The sequence below is a fragment of the Oncorhynchus gorbuscha genome, linkage group LG07 (assembly GCF_021184085.1).
Source record: "Oncorhynchus gorbuscha isolate QuinsamMale2020 ecotype Even-year linkage group LG07, OgorEven_v1.0, whole genome shotgun sequence".
Classification (NCBI taxonomy): domain Eukaryota; kingdom Metazoa; phylum Chordata; class Actinopteri; order Salmoniformes; family Salmonidae; genus Oncorhynchus; species Oncorhynchus gorbuscha.
In genome coordinates, this window is record NC_060179.1 from 67,864,452 (window position 1) to 67,886,415 (window position 21,964).

Below are 21,964 nucleotides of genomic sequence, written 5' to 3' on the forward strand. Positions count from 1 at the left end.
GGTTGGAACTAGAAGTACAAGCATTTCACTACACTCGCATTAACATCTGCTAACCATGTGTATGTGAACATTTGATTAATTGTGATGAACTGAGAGAATTAGGGTAGCACTGTAATTCATGAATCATATGCTGTCTGCCTCTGTTCTTACCTCTTTCCCTTTCTGTCTTCTACACCTCTCCCCACCTCGTCTTTCTTTCTCGTTTTATAATGCACACCATAAGTGCATTGATGGACAGATTGAACTCGTATTTATAATATAATATTACAATTATAATGCATGTATTATGTATGTATAACACCTGGATAATGAACTTTCAATAAAGCGTTGCACATTCTCCACTGGTTGAAATTAAGTATCTCATTAAAATACTATCCTGTGTCCTCAGATTAATGCAGATGAAGGGAGTTAGATGCATTTTTTTTCCAGAATGTATATATGAATTATTAATCAGCCTTTACTTAAATCATGTTTCTAGTCTATTGCATAGTTACAATGTGTAATCATTGATGTCCCAGGAGCGGTAAACACTGTCAAAGTGTATAATTGTAATACATACATGCAGACACAGCATCATTCAAAGAATGGAGTTTGATACACCTGGTATTGGATATGACTGAAAAAGAATGTCTTTCAGAGATTCATTACTGAACTGCACCTTTATTTGCCAAGGAAAAGTACATGATCAGTGAATATATTTAATGTTCAGGCTACAATGTGGGGATCTCATGTGTGGTAATAACTACAGTATGTGTATATGGTACTTGCATCCTTGGCACAATAGAGTTATTATATTCTACTCTATCCATAGGCTTCATTAATGCATTTCAGACTTGAAGTTGATACAACTATGATAGCTGAGGTTCATAGGTTCTGTACCCCCGCACATTGGCTCAGTACCGGTACACCCTGTATATAGCCTCGTTATTGTTATTTTATTGTGTTACTTTTTACTTTAGTTTATTTGGTAAATATTTTCTAAACACTTCTTGAACTGCACTGTTGGTTAAGGGCTTGTAAGTAAGCATTTCATGGTAAGGTCGGTCTACACTTGTTTTCGGCTCATGTGACAAATAAAGTTTGATTACAAAGTGTCCTTTACAAGAAGGCAGTATATAAGGATGACCATACTTCTATTTGCTATTTATGGCCATTTATGGCTATTTATGGGCTCATACAACTCATTTTTGAGTTAAAAAAAAGCATAATGTATGGATTATTTTGACTAACAAATACTCAGATGAAACGTATTGTGCGATTTATCACAGACTACTTTGTGTCAAACTTGGTGGAACAAACTCCCTCACGACGCAAGGACAGCTTCCGGAGACACCTGAAACCCCACCTCTTTAAGGAATACCTAGGATAGGATAAAGTAATCCTTCTCACCCCCCGGCCCCCTTAAAAGATTTAGATGCACTATTGTAAAGTGGCTGTTCCACTGGAGGTCATAAGGTGAATGCACCAATTTGTAAGTCGCTCTGGATAAGAGCGTCTGCTAAATGACTTAAATGTAAATGTAATGATTTGATCTAGAGCATAACTTATGCAAACAAGCTATATAGCCCCACACACAGACTTAACCAGGCACTCACACATACAGTACACACAGACTTAACCAGGCACGCACACACAATCAAAAGTAGCCAGACACCAACTTGGGGCTTGCATGAATGCATGCACATCTGCAATGACACGCTGTAGAAACACCCTAACTCCCCCACACACACACGTTCTTCTGTACTCTTATACAGTCAAGTGTATTCATAACATTCTATGTCAGTCCAGCTGGGATTTTCCTCTTCTTCCACCTCCATCACTGTCATTGTAACAGTGTGCTTCATTGAACATAGCTGTAAAGGCTCGACACTTCAACACGGCAAAGTGTCCTTTACAAGAAGGCAGTATATAAGGATGACCATTTTAGGGAGCATTATTGTCACAAAATGATTGCAAGATAAAGACAAGAAATTGGCCATGCAGGTTGTCTCCACAACAATTGAAGAAAAAAAATCTGCAGTAACCATTAGCTATTCATGTGACCCTCAGTGACGCTTGAAGCAGAAATCCTATGTGATTTCACGGTATTCTCGTGATCCTATGTTCCGCTTTAAACAGAAAAAATAAACTTTACCAATATGAATAGAAATGACCAGTTCAGAATCCATCTCAAGCAGTGAAGAAAGAACATATACGTCAGCAACAGTACTGGTTCCACTTCAAACAGGTTTAAGGATGTTCATGTTTTAGCTCAAGTATTTGAACTAAACATACCTTGTTTTTCAAAATACAGTGAGAAAACCCTAAGTGCCCTCGATTTAAGCCATGATACTCACTTGAATTTGAATGTCTCCCCGAGTTCTGTGGCATCCCCTGGCGTTATCTCGAATATCCCTGAAAATGGATATGGGTGTCCTCCATAGGCAAACTCTGAAAGGTCAAAGGTCAGGCCATTGATCAGATCACACAGAGGAAGTCAAACACACTATACAAAGATTCATAGCACATAACAGTAGTACTAGTAGAGGTTGGTGGGAAATTAACAGGGCTGTGGGGTGGTGTTACTGTGTTGAGGTAAGTGTGGGGCTGTGTTGCTCTGTTTGAGATGAGTTGGAGCGGGTGGTGGTGACTGTGGGGCGGGTGGCAGTGGTGTTGCTGTGTTTGAGGTGACTGTGGACCAGTGATCAAATCTAACTTTTGGTCGTATACAAATATTTAGCAGATGTTATTGCGGTGTGGCGAAATGCTTGTGTTCCTAGCTCCATCAGTGCAGTAATATCTAACAATTCACAACAACATACACAGATCTAAAAGTAAAATAATGGAATTGCTGTGTTTGAGGTGAGTGTAGGGCGGGTGGGGTAGTATTGTAGTCTGTTGTGATGGGCTAAGGCAGTCTGGGGAAGCCAAGTCGCAGACGTGGTAGGTATTTATAGCTCTATCAATCCGTGTCGAGCGTTATCAGTCCGTCTAGCTCCCAGCTCCATGATGAATGCAGCGGATGGGGATCTCCAAAGACCCTGTTTCCACCCCTCTGATGTACTCATCCAGCCTGCTACTAACTCCTGATCTGAACGCTTGTGATGAATTACAATAACTCATGCACTTTCTCCATGAATGACATAGATACACACAGCACATCCATTTCACAGAATGTATAAACAGTGTCAGTTTTGGCAAACTCACACTCTCATAAAGACAGACACACAGTAAATAATTGCCAGCTTGCGCTGCTCATAAAGTAATGTAAAAGGCAATAATTAGGTGCCTAATCCACACCATCTGTTGCTGGGATTGTCAGTCTCCCTGAATCAGCTCAATTAAGGGTAAACAAGCCAGGCATTAGAAATACCCAGGTCCATCCTACCATGCAATGGAAGGGGTTGCCATGAGGATATATTTAAACTCAGAGCTTTCTTTTAAAATGTATAGATGAAAGCAACTTTTAATAGGCTGAGCTGTGAGGTTGAAACCACAGGCGAGACGCTGATTTAACAGATTGAACCACCAGTGTTTTCAACTAAAATAACAATTCCAGTTCTCCTTCTTGATCAATAAAGCAGTGGCTGCTGAACACATCCTGGCTGAAGGCCAATCTTCCAAGACACACAGGCTAGACAGAGCAACTGGGAGGCTGATTCTTGAATAAAGCAGTTTTAAAAAGATAGACTCAGAGATATGACAGACGCAGACAGTAAACCAGGTGGTCAATTCCCGCAAGAATTAAGAGTGAAACGTGAAGGGTGAGGCTCAACTTCTCTGCGATTTTGGTGCCCTGGCTACCACGCTGTAACACCGTGAAACGAACGTGGGCAAATGCACAGATTCTGTGTGTGACAGCAGTCTTGAATCTTGCTAAATCGCAATATCTGCAGTGCAGCTCATAGCAATGTAATTTAGCTGGGTCTATTTTTTTTATTAGAGGAAGAACCCATTTGATCCTGAATAACAAATAGCCAGAAACAATAAAATGGCAAAAGTGTGTGTCTGGTTTGTAGTGAAGCTGGTAATTAGCCAACAAAGATTCCTCTGGTTGGGTTGATGTGGCTTGTATTTTGGGGGGGGGGGGGGGGGGTCTGAGACGTGTAGGCATTATGAGTAAAGACGAGTTAGCAGCTACAACAATTTGAAACTCTTCTTACAAGTTTATACTTCTATCCTTATTTTATTTCTACCACCATCTGTTACAGTCCTGATGTCAGGTACTAATAGTACCATAGTATCGGACGCAATGCTCTCTCTACTTGACGAGGCCTTGCAGACAGAGGAGTTCTACCCAGCAGCACCTGACAGCCCAGCAGTTCACTGGAGTGCCTGGTTGTGTGGTTGAGCTTTGGTCAGTCAGCCCCACCCAGGGCTGTTAAATAGCAGCAGGGAGGTTTCCTTACCTCTGCCGTAGATCTCGATCCCTGAGTGAAAGACGCCAATTCCCAGATTGGTGGTGAACTCGTTGATCCAGTACTGAAAGAAAACCGAAAACACCCGTTATCATTACGACTGCCTCCAGACGAAAAGTATGAGTAATACACAGATACACAGGGGACTCTTTCAAATGTTTACTACAGGTTAACAGATGGTGTGAATAAAACATGTAAAAGTCACTTTTCTATGAAAGGACAGTGTGTGGAAAACACAAGCTTGACAGCCTGAACAGTGAGCAAAAGACTAAATCATCTGTTGCAAGACTATGTGCATTCTCGCTCTATTCAGTAATGATACATGTATGCATTTGATAATGATAGGTTGATAGACCCTGTATGATGTGGATGACATTCATCATACCAATTCTATATTACATTCTCGAACATTTCTTGTTGAGATACTTCTTAATTTCTTAATTTTTCTGGATTATGTGTTTTTTAACCTTTTATTGCTAGATATTACTGCACAGTTGGAGCTAGAAACAAGCGTTCCACTGCACCTGCGATAACATCTGCATATTGTGTACGTTACCAATAAATAGATTTTATTTTGATTTTTTAATTGGCATCTGGCGCCACCGTGTTCTCATCAGCCAGGTCCCCAGTCCTGCTACTGCTCCGAGTTGATGGAGAGAGCCATCAGTAAGAGAGCTAGTGTCATTATCTAAGGAGGTTGAAGGCTCTGTTCTACTGAACGAAACACCATTTTATTAGGCCTCACGGGGCTCTGATGTGCCAGCAAACAGGGGCGTCTAAGACGGAGCGTGTTAATGATCGTTAACTCAACCGGAGTTCCACATGCCCTCAGTGTGCTGAGAGACAACTGGAGGAGAAGCAGAAGATAGATGTTACCTCCCTCATAATTTGTTTTGAATAGGACATTTCTGGGCTATTTTAGTGTAATGTAAGGTTATACAGTACGCGTTAGGCTATAGCCCTAACGTCATGTTCTCAATCCACTTATTCTAAATGAAAGACAAGACAACAATAAATCACTGCCCAACAGCACACAATCGGAGAGCATAGTTTTCTATGAACTAAAATCCTCCTTCTCTGGTCGAGTCCCATGCAGTCAGTCTACATAGCTGACATTGTTCAGAGCTCAAATTGAGATGTGCCTGGGAAATGTCAAATATGAAAGGCTACATCTGGACCATCAGTCCTTCCACTGAACAAAGCAGTCTCTCAGATCTGACATACAGACAGGAGCGCTTCATAAACGACTGACTCAGAGCCAAAATTGGAAAACCAAAGTGCCAGTGACCTAATAAAGCATCTGCATACTAGGTTTGGTTTGCTCCTAGCAGACCTCTACTGGGCGAAGTGAACATCTGTTCCATGGATACTCCCTTAAAAAGACCTTCGCTTGAAAAACGAGAAAAAAGTTGCAATAGTACCGTTTGTCCCTCTTAAGACGCTGTAACCAGGATCAAAAGTCTGAATTAATCAAAGATTTAAAAAAATATATATATTAAAAAAAAATTAGTTATAGGACTATGCCAGAGGTCTTAGTCGCGCAATTGTACATCTAACTAAGATGTTTGGTATTTGTATGAAACCAGGTCTCACGTTGAATGACAACAAACACTTCAATGAAAAATACCTACTGTTGACCAATTACCGACGAAGGTGCGTTGACTTCAGCTACCGAACATCAGCTTGCCTCAGGGAAAAATGTGCGCATGAACAGGAGAAAGAAAACCTTGCCGAAGACCAACACGTCACAAAATGTTATCATACTATACATTATATTTTGAGTATACAAAACATGAAGAACCTGCTCTTTCAATGACGGACTGACCAGATGAAAGCTATGATCCCTTATTGATGTCACTTGTTACATCCACTTCAAATCAGTGAAGATGAAGGGGAGGATACAGGTTAAAGAAGGATTTCTAAGCCTTTAGACAATTGAGACATGGATTGTGTGCCATGGGCAAAACAAAATATTTAAGTGCCTTTGAACAGGGTATGGTAGTATGTGCCAGGTCAACAGTCTCCTGTGTGTTTCAAGAATGGTCCACCACCCAAAGGACACCCAGCCAACTTAAACAACTGTGGGAGGCATTGGAGTCAACATGGGCCAGCATCCCTGCGGAACACTTTCGACACCTTGTAAAAGACATGTCCAGACGAATTGAGGCTGTTCTGAGGGCAAAGGGATGCAACTCAATATTAGGAAGGTGTTCCTAATGTTCTGTATAATCAGAGTATGCATGAACTGTTTCGGCTCGGAAGCATGCAGACGCCTTTATCCCCAGGTAACCATGGAAACCAATTGGACTCACGCACAGACGTGCATAAATGCATAACACCCCCTTACCAGAAGTCCAAAAGTCTGCTCAGTGCTCATGTCTGCATATGCGGAAGGACATAAATTAAGTGACAAAAGATCCCTGATTAAAACCTCCTGTGAGCAATGTGGACAATAATTTCATCTACTTGTACAATCTGGTCGTGCCCGCCCCTGTAGATTAAATACGGACGGATCGTTAGAACTGCCACAACATTATAAGCCCGTCTGTGTCATTGCAGTGGATTCGGTCTGTCACTTTCAGGTCCAAGCCATTACTCACCTTCAAGTTATTCAAGGCGATGTTCGTTTGTCTATTTGACAGAAAACCCGTAGACTACTGTAATAAGCCTGTATTTTCCCCATTCTTACTCTTGCACATACCCCTGCTAACACACATTGTCATGTCCTTAACAGCGTGCATCACAACTCAGAGAGAAGAGAGAGCTTGACAGCTGCTAATTAAATGGCAGCCTCCTGCCTCCCACTTTCACTGCAGTCTCCCAGAAAAAAAGATTCATACCGATATGAAAAGTTTTTTATAGCATAACCACACCTCAAAAGAATAACAGGAGCCTCTTTCCTAACAAAGAGGGTCTTCAGACGACTAAGAATTTTCGTAAAAATACCCTCGGCTACACAAATTATTGCAATGTAAATTTGCAAACTTGTCATGCTAGACCACTCCCTCCAGAGGAAGCACACGACACTCGCCCAACAGTTGCCAAACTAAGCAGGGCAGTGTAAACAACATTTTCTCCTTGAGCAAACACTTTTCTAGTATGTTTTTATTTATTTATAGCAAAGCAATGTTTTGGAAACAGCTGAAATGTAGACATTTTCCTTTATTGAAATTGTAGTAGCAGCCTTTTACATTCTGAAAATAAAGGTTTACCACACAAATGTAAAAAAAAAAAAAACTGGACACTGGATGCAGTCAGCCAAAATATTTTGTTTCAACTTGTTAAGACACTGCGGAACCGGAATTTTCCAGAGCAGATTATGGATAAATACTTTTTTCATCTTTCTATCTGTAAAACACTCAAGACGTGTATGTAAAATGCATTTTTGCGCATTTTTACAAATAAAATGTTATCTAGAATAAAACAAATGTAAAACATATCAACAATTCCCTTTGGGCAAGTCTGGAAAATATATGTAATGATAACCACACAAAATTTGGTGAATAAATATGATTCTGGATCTGAGAAAAAAAATGGTTTATGCTTTGGAAGAGTGACTTTCGGGAAATAGCGGTTAAAGACAAGTACACGGAATTAAGACTACCAAACGTCTAATTAGTTTGAAGAGATGGTCATTGGGTCTAAGTTAAGTAGTCAAGTTTGTAACATTCTCTATGAAATGGGCTTTGAAATTATGTACACTGTAGTGAGCTTTGAAATTATTGATGCATGTCCATTTTATAGTGGCTAAAATCCATACAAAATGTTGATAACAGTAGTATGATAAACTAAAGAAAACATATTTCCATCAAGTTTGACATGGTTTACTTTTCGAAAAAACTCCATTCAAAAATGGACCAAAATACCAACCAATGTGAAAATGTACGGGTACAGTTGAAGTCGGAAGATTACATACACCTTAGCCAAATACATTTAAACTCAGTTTCACAATTCTTGACATTTGTAAAAATTCCATCTTTGGTCAGTTAGGATCACCACGTTATTTTAAGAATGTGAAATGTCAGAACAATAGTATAGATAATTACTTATTTCAGCTTTTATTTCTTTAATCACATTCCCAGAGGGTCAGAAGTTTACATGCACTCAATTAGTATTTGGTAGCATTGCCTTCAAATTGTTTAACTTGGGTCAAACATTTCACGTAACCTTCCACAAGTCTCCCACAATAAGTTGGGTGAATTTTGGCCAATTCCTCCTGACAGAGCTGGTGTAACAGAGTCAGGTTTGTAGGCCTCCTTGCTCACACACGCTTTTTCAGTTCTGCCCACAAATGCTCTATGGGATTGAGGTCAGGGCTTTGATGGCCACTTCAATTCCTTGACTTTGTTGTCCTTAAGCCATTTTGCCACAACTTTGGAAGTATACATTTGGAAGACCCATTTGCGACCAAGTTCTAACTTCCTGACTGATGTCTTGAGATGTTGCTTTAATATATCCATATAATTCTCCTCCCTCATGATGCCATCTATTTTGTGAAGTGCACCAGTACCCCCTGCAGCAAAGCACCCCCACAACATCATGCTGCCACCCCCATGCTTCACGGTTGGGATGTTGAGCGTTGGCTTGCAAGCCTCCCCCCTTTTCCTCCAAACATAACGATGGTCATTATGGCCAAATAGTTCCATTTTTGTTTAATCAGACCAGATGAAGGATGAACCAGACTTGGAGTTCGGCAATTTTTTTTTTGAGGTCTTGGCTGATTTCTTTTGATTTTCCCATGATGTCAAGCAAAGAGGCACTGAGTCTGAAGGTAGGCCTTGAAATACATCCACAGGTACACTCAAATGATGCCAATTAACGTATCAGAAGCTTCTAAAGCCATGACATAATTTTCTGTTTAAAGGCACAGTCAACTATGTAAACCTCGGACCCATTGAAATTGTGATACAGTTAATTATAAGTGAAATAATCTGTCTGTTTACAATTGTTGGAAAAATGACTTGTGTCATGAACACAGTAGATGTCCTAACCGACTTGCCAAAACTTTGTTTGTTAACAAGAAATGTGTGAAGTGGTTGAAAAACTAGTTTCAATGACTCCAACCTAAGTATATGTAAACTTCTGACTTCAAGTGTAGGTGCAAAAACAATTTCAGCCTTAACCACTGAAAAGATCTGCTTGACCAGGTCTGTCCGAAAGGCAGTGTTAAGCTAGGCTAGCCAGGTGATTAAAACGATCACCCATCAGCACCATTACAACCTTGGCAGCAGCAAAGAGCCCGATTAACTCAGGGAGATGTCTTAAACACAGCTAGGCTGAGTGAGCTGATCCAGCACAGATCAGCGATACCAAAGAGATTCCCTGCTACTGATAGAGAAGACATAGCTCATACTGTAGGCCTACATCTGGTAGTGAAGCAAACGAGAAAACGCATCACTATTTGATTGTGAAATAGCAAGGAACCAGAGATATAAGAAAGAGTTATAAATCGCCTAGCTAACAGACTGTAGAGGCAAGCCTATTTCTTGCATGTAGCTTTAAGACTGGACACATTGTAACATACATGTGAAAAGGGACTGTTAAAACATACCTAACATCAAGTACTTAAGAACAGTGCATGCAGAGGCTAGCAGTGAACAGTGGTCTATTAAAAGGTTAGCTCTCTTCCCAACCACCCTTGGCTTGCGTTCAGTAGGGCACACCACAGCAAACATTTTGTTGGACAAGGTAGTACATTAACGTCATTTTGCAGACGCGCTCATCCAGAGTGAGTGCATACATTTTCATACTGGTCCCCCATGGGAATCAAACCCTACCAACTGAGCTACACATAGTAGCTCCCCATTTCAAAAAAGTTCTCTCCCTAAGGAACACAACCCTGGTCTCTGTGCGGCTGGCTCCTCTGCTGTGTCCGTGCGGAGTGACTCCAAGGCCTCTGGCAGTGTCCTCTGACCATGTCCCAGGACTACCTGACATGAGGACTCCTTGCTGTCCCCAGTCCACCTGGCCATGCTCCTGCTCCAGTTTCAACTGTTCTGCCTTACTATTATTCAACCATGCTGGTCATTTATGAACATTTGAACATCTTGGCCACGTTCTGTTATAATCTCCACCCGGCACAGCCGGAAGAGGACTGGCCACCCCACATATGCTCTCTCTAATTCTCTCTTTCTTTCTCTCTCTCGGAGGACCTGAGCCCTAGGACCGTGCCCCAGGACTACCTGACATGATGGCTCCTTGCTGTCCCCAGTCCACCTGACTGTGCTGCTGCTCCAGTTTCAACTGTTCTGCCTTATTATTATTTGACCATGCTGGTCATTTATGAACATTTGAACATCTTGGTCATGTTCTGTTATAATCTCTACCCGGCACAGCCAGAAGAGGACTGGCCACCCCACATAGCCCGGTTCCTCTCTAGGTTTCTTCCTAGGTTTTGGCCTTTCTAGGGAGTTTTTCCTAGCCACCGTGCTTTTACACCTGCATTGTTTGCTGTTTGGGGTTTTAGGCTGGGTTTCTGTACAGCACTTTGAGATATCAGCTGACGTACGAAGGGCTATATAAATAAATTTGATTTGATTTGATTTGGCAGTCTACTTTGCTCCCACCACATCCAGACACGTGCTCTGCTGCTCGTGTAGCCCGCCAAAGGCCCCTGGATCGGCTAGAGGCCTCCACAGACCTAATTTCCCCCTGTCTGCTATGAGCAGCAAGCACATGGTGTGTAGAAAGAGAGAGATCCCAATAAACAGGAGGTATGTCTGGAGAATTACATAAAATTGTTTTTCTGAAGCCAGCTCACTGTTAACTTATCAGGCCTAACGAAGCTAAATAGTACCAAAAAATACAATTTCCAAAAGCACCAGATGGGGCTAATGATTTACACACACACACACACACACACACACACACACACACACACACACACACACACACACACACACACACACACACACACACACACACACACACACACACAGATAAGCGGTGCTGTGTTATAGCCACCGTGTCTCCATCTTGGCACTCCCCACCAGTGTGAAAAAATATTTAGGAAGTTATAGAAATGCAGTTGTCCTCCTGCTCAGTTGTGCACTGGGGCCTCCCACCCTTTCTATTCTGGTTTGAGCCAGGTTGCACTGTTCTATGAAGGGAGTAGTACACAGAGTTGTACGAGATCTTCAGTGTCTTGGCAATTTCTCGCATGGAATAGCCTTAATTTGTCAAATAGCCGTAATTTGATTTCTGGTCATTTTGAGCCTGTAATTGAACCCACAAATGTTGATGCTCCAGATACTCAACTAGTCTAAAGGAGGCCAGTTTTATTGCTTCTTTAATCAGCACAAGTTTTCAGCTGTGCTAACATAAATGCAAAAGGGTTTTCTAATGATCAATTAGCCTTTTAAAATTATATACTTGGATTAGCTAACACAACGTGCCATTGGAACACAGTTGCTGATAATGGGCCTATGTAGATATTCCATTAAAAATCAGCCGTTTCCAGCTACAATAGTCATTCACAACATGAACAATGTCGACACTGTATTTCTGATCAATTTGATGTTATTTTAAATGGACAAAAAAAAGAAATTTTATTTCAAGGAAATTTCTACGTGATCCCAAACTTTGAACGGTAGTGTATACTTAAAATATAAAATGCAACACGTGAAGTGTTGGTTGCAATTTTTATGAGCTGAAATAAAAGATCCCAGAAATTTGATACCCACAGTAATCTTATTTCTCTCAAATTCTTTGCACAAATTTGTTCATCCATCCACCGGACAGATGTGGCATATCAAGGAAGCTGATCCTTATTTTCATCAGCTGTCCGGGTGGCTGGTTTCAAACAATCCCGCAGGTGAAGAAGACAGATGTGCAGGTCCTGGGCTGGAGTGGTTACACATGGTTTGCGGTTGTAGGGCCAAATTGGATATACTTCCAAATTCTCCAAAACGACGTTGGAGGCAGATTATGGTCGAGAAATGAACATTCAATTATCTGGCAACAGCTCTGGTGGACATTCCTGCAGTCAATATGCCAATTGCACACTCCCTCAGAATTTGAGACATCCGTGGCATTGTGTTGAGTTACAAAACTGCACATTTTAGAGAAGCCTTTTGTCCCTAGCACAAGGTGCACCTGTTTAATGATCATGCTGGTTATGGTTAATCAGCTTCTTGATATTCCACACCTGTCACGTGGATGGATTATCTTGGTGATGGAGAAATGCTCACTAACAGGAATGTAAACTCATTTGAGCACAACATTTTAGAGAAATAAGCTTTTTGTGCATATGGAACATTTCTGGGATCTATTTCAGCTCATGAAAAATGGGACACTTTCCATGTTGCGTTTATATTTCTGTTCAGTATAATTGCATTCTAAACTGAAGATCATGATTAGCTGATTATTGGAGTCAGGTGTGTTAACTGGTGCTAGGGAAAAAGTTTGACACCAATCAGGCCCCTGAGGACTGGAGTAGCCCATCTCTGAGATTGGACCAGTGTCTCTTGAATTATTGATGCAGCTGCCTGATGTGTCATTGAAGATGGGGAATCCTCAATTTACATCCCCAATCCTCCAAAACATCCGTTTGGGAAAACAGGCCAACAATATTGTCACCAGGGCCCATACATTTATGTTTCCCAATGATACTAGACTATTAGACTACCCACGGTCTCCTGTTGTTAATATACAATTTTCACGACAGTGACGACTGCAGACTGATGCTTCTGCTCAGAAGAGGGGAAAGTAGGCTACTTGAAAGAAAAGCTACCATTTTAGAGGGTGTTCTTTCCTACTTACACATATTCTCTCCATTCCCTCATAAGCACATGAAAAGCAATGATGCATAAACAGAAGCACTCTTGAAACTAACTGGCAGAGCTGTTTTTCCATGCATAAGTGTGCATTTGCATTGCAAAACCAATCAAGATTTGTTTCAAATTGAGAACCGTTAGATAATCTTTTCCATCCCGCTTGACATCTTCAGTCATGCAAATTGAGTACAGGCTCATTCGGAGTGCTAGCATTATTGCAGAACTTCCATCTGCATTGAAAAATATCTGTATTTTCCCTGTGACATTAGCACTGAGGTTAACATACTATTATTGCGTCTCCCAATTTCCACAGTTGCTAAGTAGACAGAAATGAGATACAGATGCAGGTTGACTCAGTCACTCGTCTAATGTATGCTTGAAATGCTAGGGATAAGCTCTCTTTCGAAATCAAAAGGAGAACTTGAATCTGCTTTTTCAGAAAATCTGCCACTAGGCATTTGGTTTGAATAAAGTGAATGACAAGAGACATCTCAGTGAGTCATACTAGAGCCCTGGACAGGCATGAACTTTAAGCCCGAGCCCTAAACATGACTGCGGTGTTCAGGCCCTACCCTAGTACCCAGGTCCGATTGAGACTTCAAAATTTAAGGTCTGGGCCTGTCCGAAATCATACATAATTTCCTCAGTAAATCCATTTGCTGTTCCTCTGTCACTTGCTCCCTGTGTACGGCAGGCTTTGCATGCGCTCTGCTCATGGGTCTGGGTCTGCGAGTATCCGTAGCAACGGCTCAGCTTGGAAGTTAGAAGTTCACTTCTTTTCGTCACTGTAAACTCCGACAAAACTCAAGGAAGATTATTTTTTCCCGTTTTATATTTAACAGGATAAACACACTTCTGACTCGGTTATGATCTTAGTCAGATATGACTGTACTACGTAGAGCACGAGCAAATTGCTCAGCTTTAAAACGTTAGTGATCAATGAGAGTAGTCGTTCCATGTCATTTCTGCAAGCCATGACACCCACCAGCTCAGATTGTTCTGAAACCATTTCTGTAGTTAGAAACAGATTAGATTAGCATTCCTGCAACATTATATCTTGAAATATAATTTGACCTGAGAAATTAAGCTAATTGACTGCACCCAAATTGGCTATTTTTTTTTAGGATTCATATAATATCCAATAAATATAGTACCCAACATCCAATTTGGACCTAACTTTTTTCTAACAATGAGTAAGGCATGAGGAATCCACTCAGTGAATTGTGTCCTGCCCCTATAGAAAAATGTGTCATTGATGTTCTATCCTATATCCCCAGGTTCTGACCACTAGATAGTGCTGCTCCTGCAAGGTATTTTTTATTTTAAGAACTTGTGAATGAAGCCCGATGTAAGGCAAGAAACAATGGCATGTTTTATCCCCAAAAAATGTATCATAGTCGCTTCCTCATGTAGTCTAGCCCATATGTTTTGATAAGGTTTGGATCACAACTAAAGTGGGCAAATAACATCTTAAAATTAAGCACATTATTCCGCTTTACAAGGGGTGTAAGAGCCTAACTGGAATACATAAGCAGTGGGTGAGTTTTAAGTTTGGGAAAGAATTTACCATAAAAATGCACCACTATAATAAAAGCATTTACATGCATAATCGCATTTGCGGTATCTTTTGACAAGTGTTTATCCACTAATGGAACATTCACGCTTATAGCCTACTGCCGTGTGTGATTTGCTGGGTTTATAATGTTAAGAAATAGCCTAAGTTTATCAGCATATTAAGCTAAACATTCTAATAGGTTGCGTCAGCCTCATTGCGTAAAACATTTTTTTTTATACTAGTGGTTGTATTAATTTGGGATCTATCGCATAGACTGTCCCAGTCTAGGTTTGGAATATTTATTTCTCGCATAGAATAGGTTGACTTTTTTTTACTATGGGTGATAGTAAATTATCATAGGCTAGTGCTTTTGCTGTTCGTTAGGCTTACTCATCTTGTTGGCAGACAAAGTAAATGTGGACAGTTATTCCAATATAGACAGAGGAATTAGATAAGGACGCACGCTGTTGTGTCCCGTATGAGTCTTGTCTTCACTTATAGCCTGTGAGAAAGACCCAATCACATGATGGAGAGCCATGTGAGTGAGGCGCTTCGGAGCACACAACACTCAGGAAGAAGGTAATGATAATTATTATATTCCGCCCAAAGGCACAACGGCCACTGGCCGCATAAGGCATGGATTTTTTAAAGGGGCATTACGGTCACACAAAGGGGATGCCACCGGGAAATTCGAGGCATTATCAAGTGCTTGTCAAATTGTGAATGAGACTGATTTAGTGTGTACAGCCTGCGCAAAACAAACGAGAGCTCATGCAACTTTTTTCAAAACATCATTAGAGTCGAATCATGCAGCCTTGCAATGTATTAAAAATCAAAACAAAGCCTGTTTGTAGAACAAAAGTTACATTAATAACTACATTAATTAATATATTTTTTGTTAACCAGCTCAACACAGAACAGCTGCATGTGCACTCAAATGGTTTGGAAAGAAATATCCTTTATTTTATTCAGCTTTGTTCAATTGTATTCTTCATACTAAAAAAATATAAAATATTGCCACGGAATTCAAAACAAATCTCTGCTAAATGAACAAATGGAGCCCCAAGAGCGACGTATGTTTGTTGAATGCTGAAAGCTGAAAGCGAGATTGTTATTGTTTTTGTAAAGCTGACCGTGTTCCCTTGAAAATCTTTATTTAACTAGGCAAGTCAGTTAAGAACAAATTCTTAGTTACAATGACGGCGTACCCCGGCTAAACCAGGACGACGCTAGGCCAATTGTGCGCCCCCCTATGGAACTCGCAATCATGGCCGAATGTGATGCAACCTGGACTCGAACAAGGTACTGCAGTGAGGTACCTTACAAGGTACTCTTGCAATGAGATGCAGTGTCTTAGACCACTGCACCACTTGGGAGCCCTGTATACATATTGTTTATATAAACTTTTATTTTGGATCCTGCAGCTTTGTTTGGCTTAGTTGCTGTGAGCTCTGTCGTCTGCCCCGGGATCCTGACAGATTGCTCATAGGGGGACAGACACAGAAGGCCAGCTAGCCTAGCTGGCTTGGCGGTCTCAAATGGAGGTCGCTATATGAACATTTCCAGGGCTGCAGGAGCTGTTTACTTTGCTTTGTTCCGGGACAATGTGGACCGCGCTGACTTTCAATTGCTTGTGGAAGACTACAGGGGTGAAGTGGATACTCTTAGCAAGAAGGTAGCAAAGCTACACAAGCTACTGGGGAATCCATGACCGCCTACTTTTTATTTCACCCCAGTAGCCGGACGCCGCTCTTATGGAAGTGACGCGGCCATGTCGGCACTCCACAGCGAACTGGTCAGTGCTCAGCAGGGATCCATCGCGAAGGGTTCTCCCCTTTCCCTGGAGAACAGAGCTGTTCTCGACCCAAACAGCCATGGAGATACGTCACTCACCGTGGAAGTAGAAGAAAGCGTCCTCCGGCAACTGGGGTCTCCTTGGAGATGTTAAGCCCGGACCTGACACAGACCAGAAACGGGTTTGCAGCCCTGGATACAGAGGTTCCGGTGCTTTCTTCATTAGCGGCTTCCCATTCGAGATCAGATCCGGAGGTACCTGCGTATTCGTCTTCAGTTCTGCCTCCCTCTCCGATGGCTTTACCTCAGATTCAGATCCTCAGAGCTCCCACCCTCATCAGATCGTGAGGCTGCCTGAGAGACCAGCCCATTCAACATCACCAACGGTCATCGTCTATGGTGAGAAACATCTTGGTTCCCAATGCAAAAACCCTGTGCTACCCAGGTGCACGAGTACAGGACATCACAAGGCTGATTTTGACTGTTCTACAACAGATGCCGGGAGCTGACACTGTTGTAGTCCATGTGGGTGTCAAAACGACATCAGGAGGGCTAGCTCGGAACCTCCGAAAACAGATTTTAAAGAACTGATTTTAATATTAAAAGATTCCAAAAACGGCCAATCATTTCAGGTCCAGTACCATCATTGGGTGTGAAAGAGGCTACTGGGATTACACATCTGCCTAAAAGATTACTGTAGCTCTGCTGGAATCACTTTTATAGGTAACTTTGACAACTCTCGAAAATACTCTACAGGAATGACGGAGTCCATCCAAATCATCAAGGCTCCTGGACTCTGTACACTCATTTCAAGGCTGAGTTGAAACGATGACTTACCAATGACCCAAGACCAGCTCAGTTAATCCCTACAATTGTAACAATGAGTCATCAAAATGCTTCATTAAATGTACATTATCATAAGGGCGTTGGCAGACAATGTAAGTAACTTAATTTGTCCCTCGAACTGCCCTGAATACCTTTGTTGATCCTACATCTATTGTATGCAGTAATCATGTGCCTATGAACTATGAGTTATACTGTTAGCATTGAGGTGGTGTGCCCTAGTAGGAAGACCACTGTGTGCAGCTCACCCTGCACTATCAGCTCCAATATAAATAACATGAGTAAGTCTACTTCTGATAAGCTTCCCAGTAAAGCATTAAAAACAATCAAGCAACCCAGAAGTGCTAAAAATAGCCAATATTAACATGTGCAGCCTAAGAAACAAGGTCCATGAAGTCAATAACTTGCTTCTAACAGATAATGCATATTCTGACCATCTAAAACTCACTTAGATAATACCTTTGATACAGTGTTAGCAATACATGTTTATAACATCTACCGAAAAGACAAAATGCCAACGGGGGCAGTGTTGAGGTCTATATTCAGAACCACCTTCCTGTAAAGCTTAGAGACGATCTCATGTTAAATACTGTTGATGTAATATGGCCACAGGTTCATCTGCCTCAACAACTTCAGCCCATTCTTGTGGGAAGCTGCTATAGACCAAGTGCTAACAGTCAGTTTCTGGATAATGCGTGTGAAATACTTGATAATTTATGTGATATCAACAGAGAAGTATATTTTCTGGGTGATTTAAATATTGACTGGCTCTCATCAAGCTGCCCACTCAATATATATTTTTTCAACTAACCAGTGCCTGCAACCTGGTTCAGATTATCGGTCAACCTACCAGGGTAGTCAAACAGCACAGGAATGAAATCATCAACCTGTATTGATCACATCTTTAATAATGCTGCAAAATTTTGATTTAAAGAAGATTCCAAATCCATAGGCTGTAGTGACCACAATATAGTAGCCATAATTAAGAAAATCAAAGTACCAAAGGCTGGGCCTAATATAGTGTATAAGATGTCACATACAAGAAGTTTTGTATTGATTCATATGACGTTAAGAATATTTGCTGGTCTGTGATATGTAATGAGGAGCAACCAGACAATGCACTTGACACATTTCTGAAATTGCTTATTCCAGTTACTAATAAGCACGCACCCATTAAGAAAATGACTAAAAACTGTTAAATCCCCTTAGATTGATGAGGAATTTAACAAATTGTATGGTTGAGAACGATGAGGCAAAAGGTATGACAAATAAGTCTGGCAGCCCAGCCCGACTGTTTGGCAAATATACTGCAATTTAAGAAATCATGTGACTAAACTAAATAAATTATACTATGAAAAAAAATATATATATATTCTAAAAAGCTTTGGAGCACATTAAAATAAAATTGTGAAAAAAGGCTAACTCGGCTCCATCATTCAGTTAATCAGGTGGCTCATTTGTCACAAAACCCAATGATATTGCCAACTACTTAATGACTTGTTCATTGGCAAGACAAGCAATTGTAGGTATGACATGCCAGCAACAAATGCTGACACAACACAATGAAGTATATCAGACCAAATTATGGAAGACAAGAATTGTACTTTTGAAATCTATCAATGACAAGTCACCGGGGTCTGACAATCTGGGTGGAAAATTACTGAGGATAACGGTGGACGATATTGCCACATCTTCAATTTAAGCCTACTAGAAAGTGTGCCTTCAGGCCTGGAGGGAAGCTAAAGTCATACCGCTACCTAAGAACACTGAAATGACTGCAACACTTAACAAAGAGCTGCAGTGAGTTTCAGAATGGGAAGCAAGGAATAAGTTAGTCATACATATTTCCATAACTAATAGCATTGTATTTGGGACAAAACATTTACTAAACCCTAAACCTCAACTACATCTTGTAATGAATAATGTGGAAATTGAGCAAGTTGAGGTGACTAAACTGCTTGGAGTAACCCTGGATTCTAAACTGTTACGGTCAAAACATATTGATACAACAGTAGCAAAGATGGGGAGAAGTCTGTCCATAATAAAGAGCTGCTATGCCTTCTTAACAACATCATCAACAAGGCAGGTCCTACAGGGCCTAGTTTTGTCACACCTAGACTACTGTTCAGTATTATTTTTCTTTTCACCATTATTTAACCAGGTAGGCCAGTTGAGAACAAGTTCTCATTGACAACTGCGACCTGGCCAAGATAAAGCAAAGCAGTGCGACAAACAACAGGGTTACACATGGGATAAACAAACATAGTCAATAACACAATAGAAAAATCTGCATACAGTGTGTGCAAATGAAGTAAGGAGGTAAGGCAATAAATAGAAGAATAGTGTCGAAGTAAACATAATTTAGCAATTAACACTGGAGTGATACATGTACAGATGAGGATGTGCAAGTAGGAATACTGGTGTGCAAAAGATCAGAAAAACAAATATGGGGATGAGGTAGGTTGTTGGTTGGATGGGCCATTTACAGATGGGCTGTGTACAGCTGCAGCGATCGGTAAAATGCTCTGACAGCTGACGCTTAAAGTTAGTGAGGGAGATGTAAGTCTCCAACTTCAGTGATTTTTGCAATTTGTTCCAGTCATTGGCAGCAGAGAACTGGAAGGAAATACAGCCAAAGGTGGAGTTGGCTTTGGGGATGACCAGTGAAATATACCTGCTGGAGCGCGTGCTACGGGTGGGTGTTGCAATGGTGACCAGTGAGCTGAGAAAAGGCAGAGGTATACCTAGCAAAGACTTAGATGACCTGGAGCCAGCGGGTTTGGCTATGAATATGTAGCGAGGACCAGCCAACAAGAGCATGCAGGTCGCAGTGGTGGGTAGTATATGGGGCTTTGGTGACAAAACAGATGGCACTGTGATAGACTACATCCAATTTGCGGAGTAGAGTGTTTGAAGTCAATGTCAAGGATCGGTAGGATAGTCAGTTTTACGAGGGTAAACTTGGCAGCATGAGTGAAGGAGGCTTTGTTGCGAAATAGGAAGCCGATTCTAGATTTAACTTTGGATTGGAGATGCTTAATGAGAGTCTGGAAGGAGAGTTTACAGTCTAATCAGACATCTAGGTATTTGTAGTTTTCCGCATATTCTAAGTCAGAACCATCCAGAGTAGTGATGCTAGTCGGGCAGGCGGGTGCGGGCAGCGATCGGTTGAAGAACATGCATTTCGTTTTACTAGCATATAAGAGCAGTTGGAGGCCACGGAAGGAGTGTTATATGGCATTGAAGCTAGTTTGGAGGTTTGATAACACAGTGTCCAAAGAAGGGTCAGATGTATACAGAAGGGTGTCATCTGCGTATAAGTGGAGCAAAGAAACACCCGCAGCAAGAGCGACATCATTGATATATACAGAGAAAGAGTCGCCCCGGGAATTGAACCCTGTGGGACCCCCATAGAGACTGCTAGAGGTCCGGACAACAGGCCCTCCGATTTGACACACTGAGCTCTATCAGAGAAGTAGTTTGTGAACCAGGCGAGGCAGTCACTAGAGAAACCAAGGCTGTTGAGTCTGCCGATAAGAATATGGTGATGGACGGAGTTGAAAGCCTTGGCCAGGTCGATGAAGACAGCTGCACAGTACTTTCATTTATCGATGGCGGTTATGATATCGTTTAGCAGCTTGAGCATGGCTGAGGAGCACCCGTAACCAGCTCAGAAACCAGATTGAATAGCGGAGAATATACGGTGGGATTCGAAATGGTCGGTGATATGTTTGTTCACTTGGCGTTCAAAGACTTTAGAAAGGCATGGCAGAATGGATATACAGTTTAAGTTGGAAGTTGACATGAAGTTAGGGTGGAGTCATTAAAACTTGTTTTTTCAACCACTCCACAAATTTCTTGTTAATATGGCTGGGGGGCCGTATTGAGTAGCTTGGATGAATAAGGTGCCCAGAGTAAACTGCCTGCTCCTCAGTCCTAGTTGCTAATATATGCATATTATTAGTATATTTGGATAAAAAGCACACTGAAGTTTCAAAAACTGTTTGAATGATGTCTGTGAGTATAACATAACTCATATGGCAGGCAACAAAAAAAAAAGAATCCAACCAGAAAGTGGGAAATCTGAGGTTGGTCGATTTTCAACTCAGCCCCTATTGAAGTTACAGTGGGATATTGGTCATGTTGCACTTCCCAAGGTTTCCACTAGATGTCAACAGTCTTTAGAAACTTGTTTGAGGCTTCTACTACGAAGGGGGGCTGAATGAGAGGGGAATGAGTCAGAGGTCTGCCAGCAGCTGGTCACGCGCATTTCACATGAGGTATCTCCCGTTCCTTTGCTTTTCTGAAGACAAAGATATTCTCCGGTTGGAATATTATTGATGATTTATGTTAAAAACATCCTAAAGATTGATTACATACATCGTTTGACAAGTTTCTACGGACGGTCACGGAACGATTTGAAATTTCGTCTGCAACTAGTGAATGCACTTTGTGAGTTTTCATTTGTTTACCAAACGCGCTAACAAAAGTAGCTATTTGGACATAAATGATGGACATTATCGAGCAAATCAAACATTTATTGTGGAACTGGGATTCCTGGGAATGCATTCTGATGAAGATCAAAGGTAAGTGAATATTTC

The 21,964-nt window shown here is 41.3% G+C and overlaps 1 protein-coding gene across 2 annotated transcripts in view; it reads right to left on the reverse strand.

Annotated features, from left to right (window-relative positions):
• Nucleotides 1-21,964, reverse strand: part of desi2 (desumoylating isopeptidase 2) — a 50,733-nt gene that overhangs the window by 11,052 nt on the left and 17,717 nt on the right. For both annotated transcript variants that reach the window (XM_046357300.1, XM_046357301.1), the window contains exons 2-3: nucleotides 4,389-4,461; nucleotides 2,337-2,430 (exon numbers count right to left, since the gene is read on the reverse strand). In XM_046357300.1, the coding sequence (XP_046213256.1) occupies nucleotides 2,337-2,430; nucleotides 4,389-4,461 (167 nt within the window). The remainder of the gene's footprint in view (nucleotides 1-2,336; nucleotides 2,431-4,388; nucleotides 4,462-21,964) is intronic.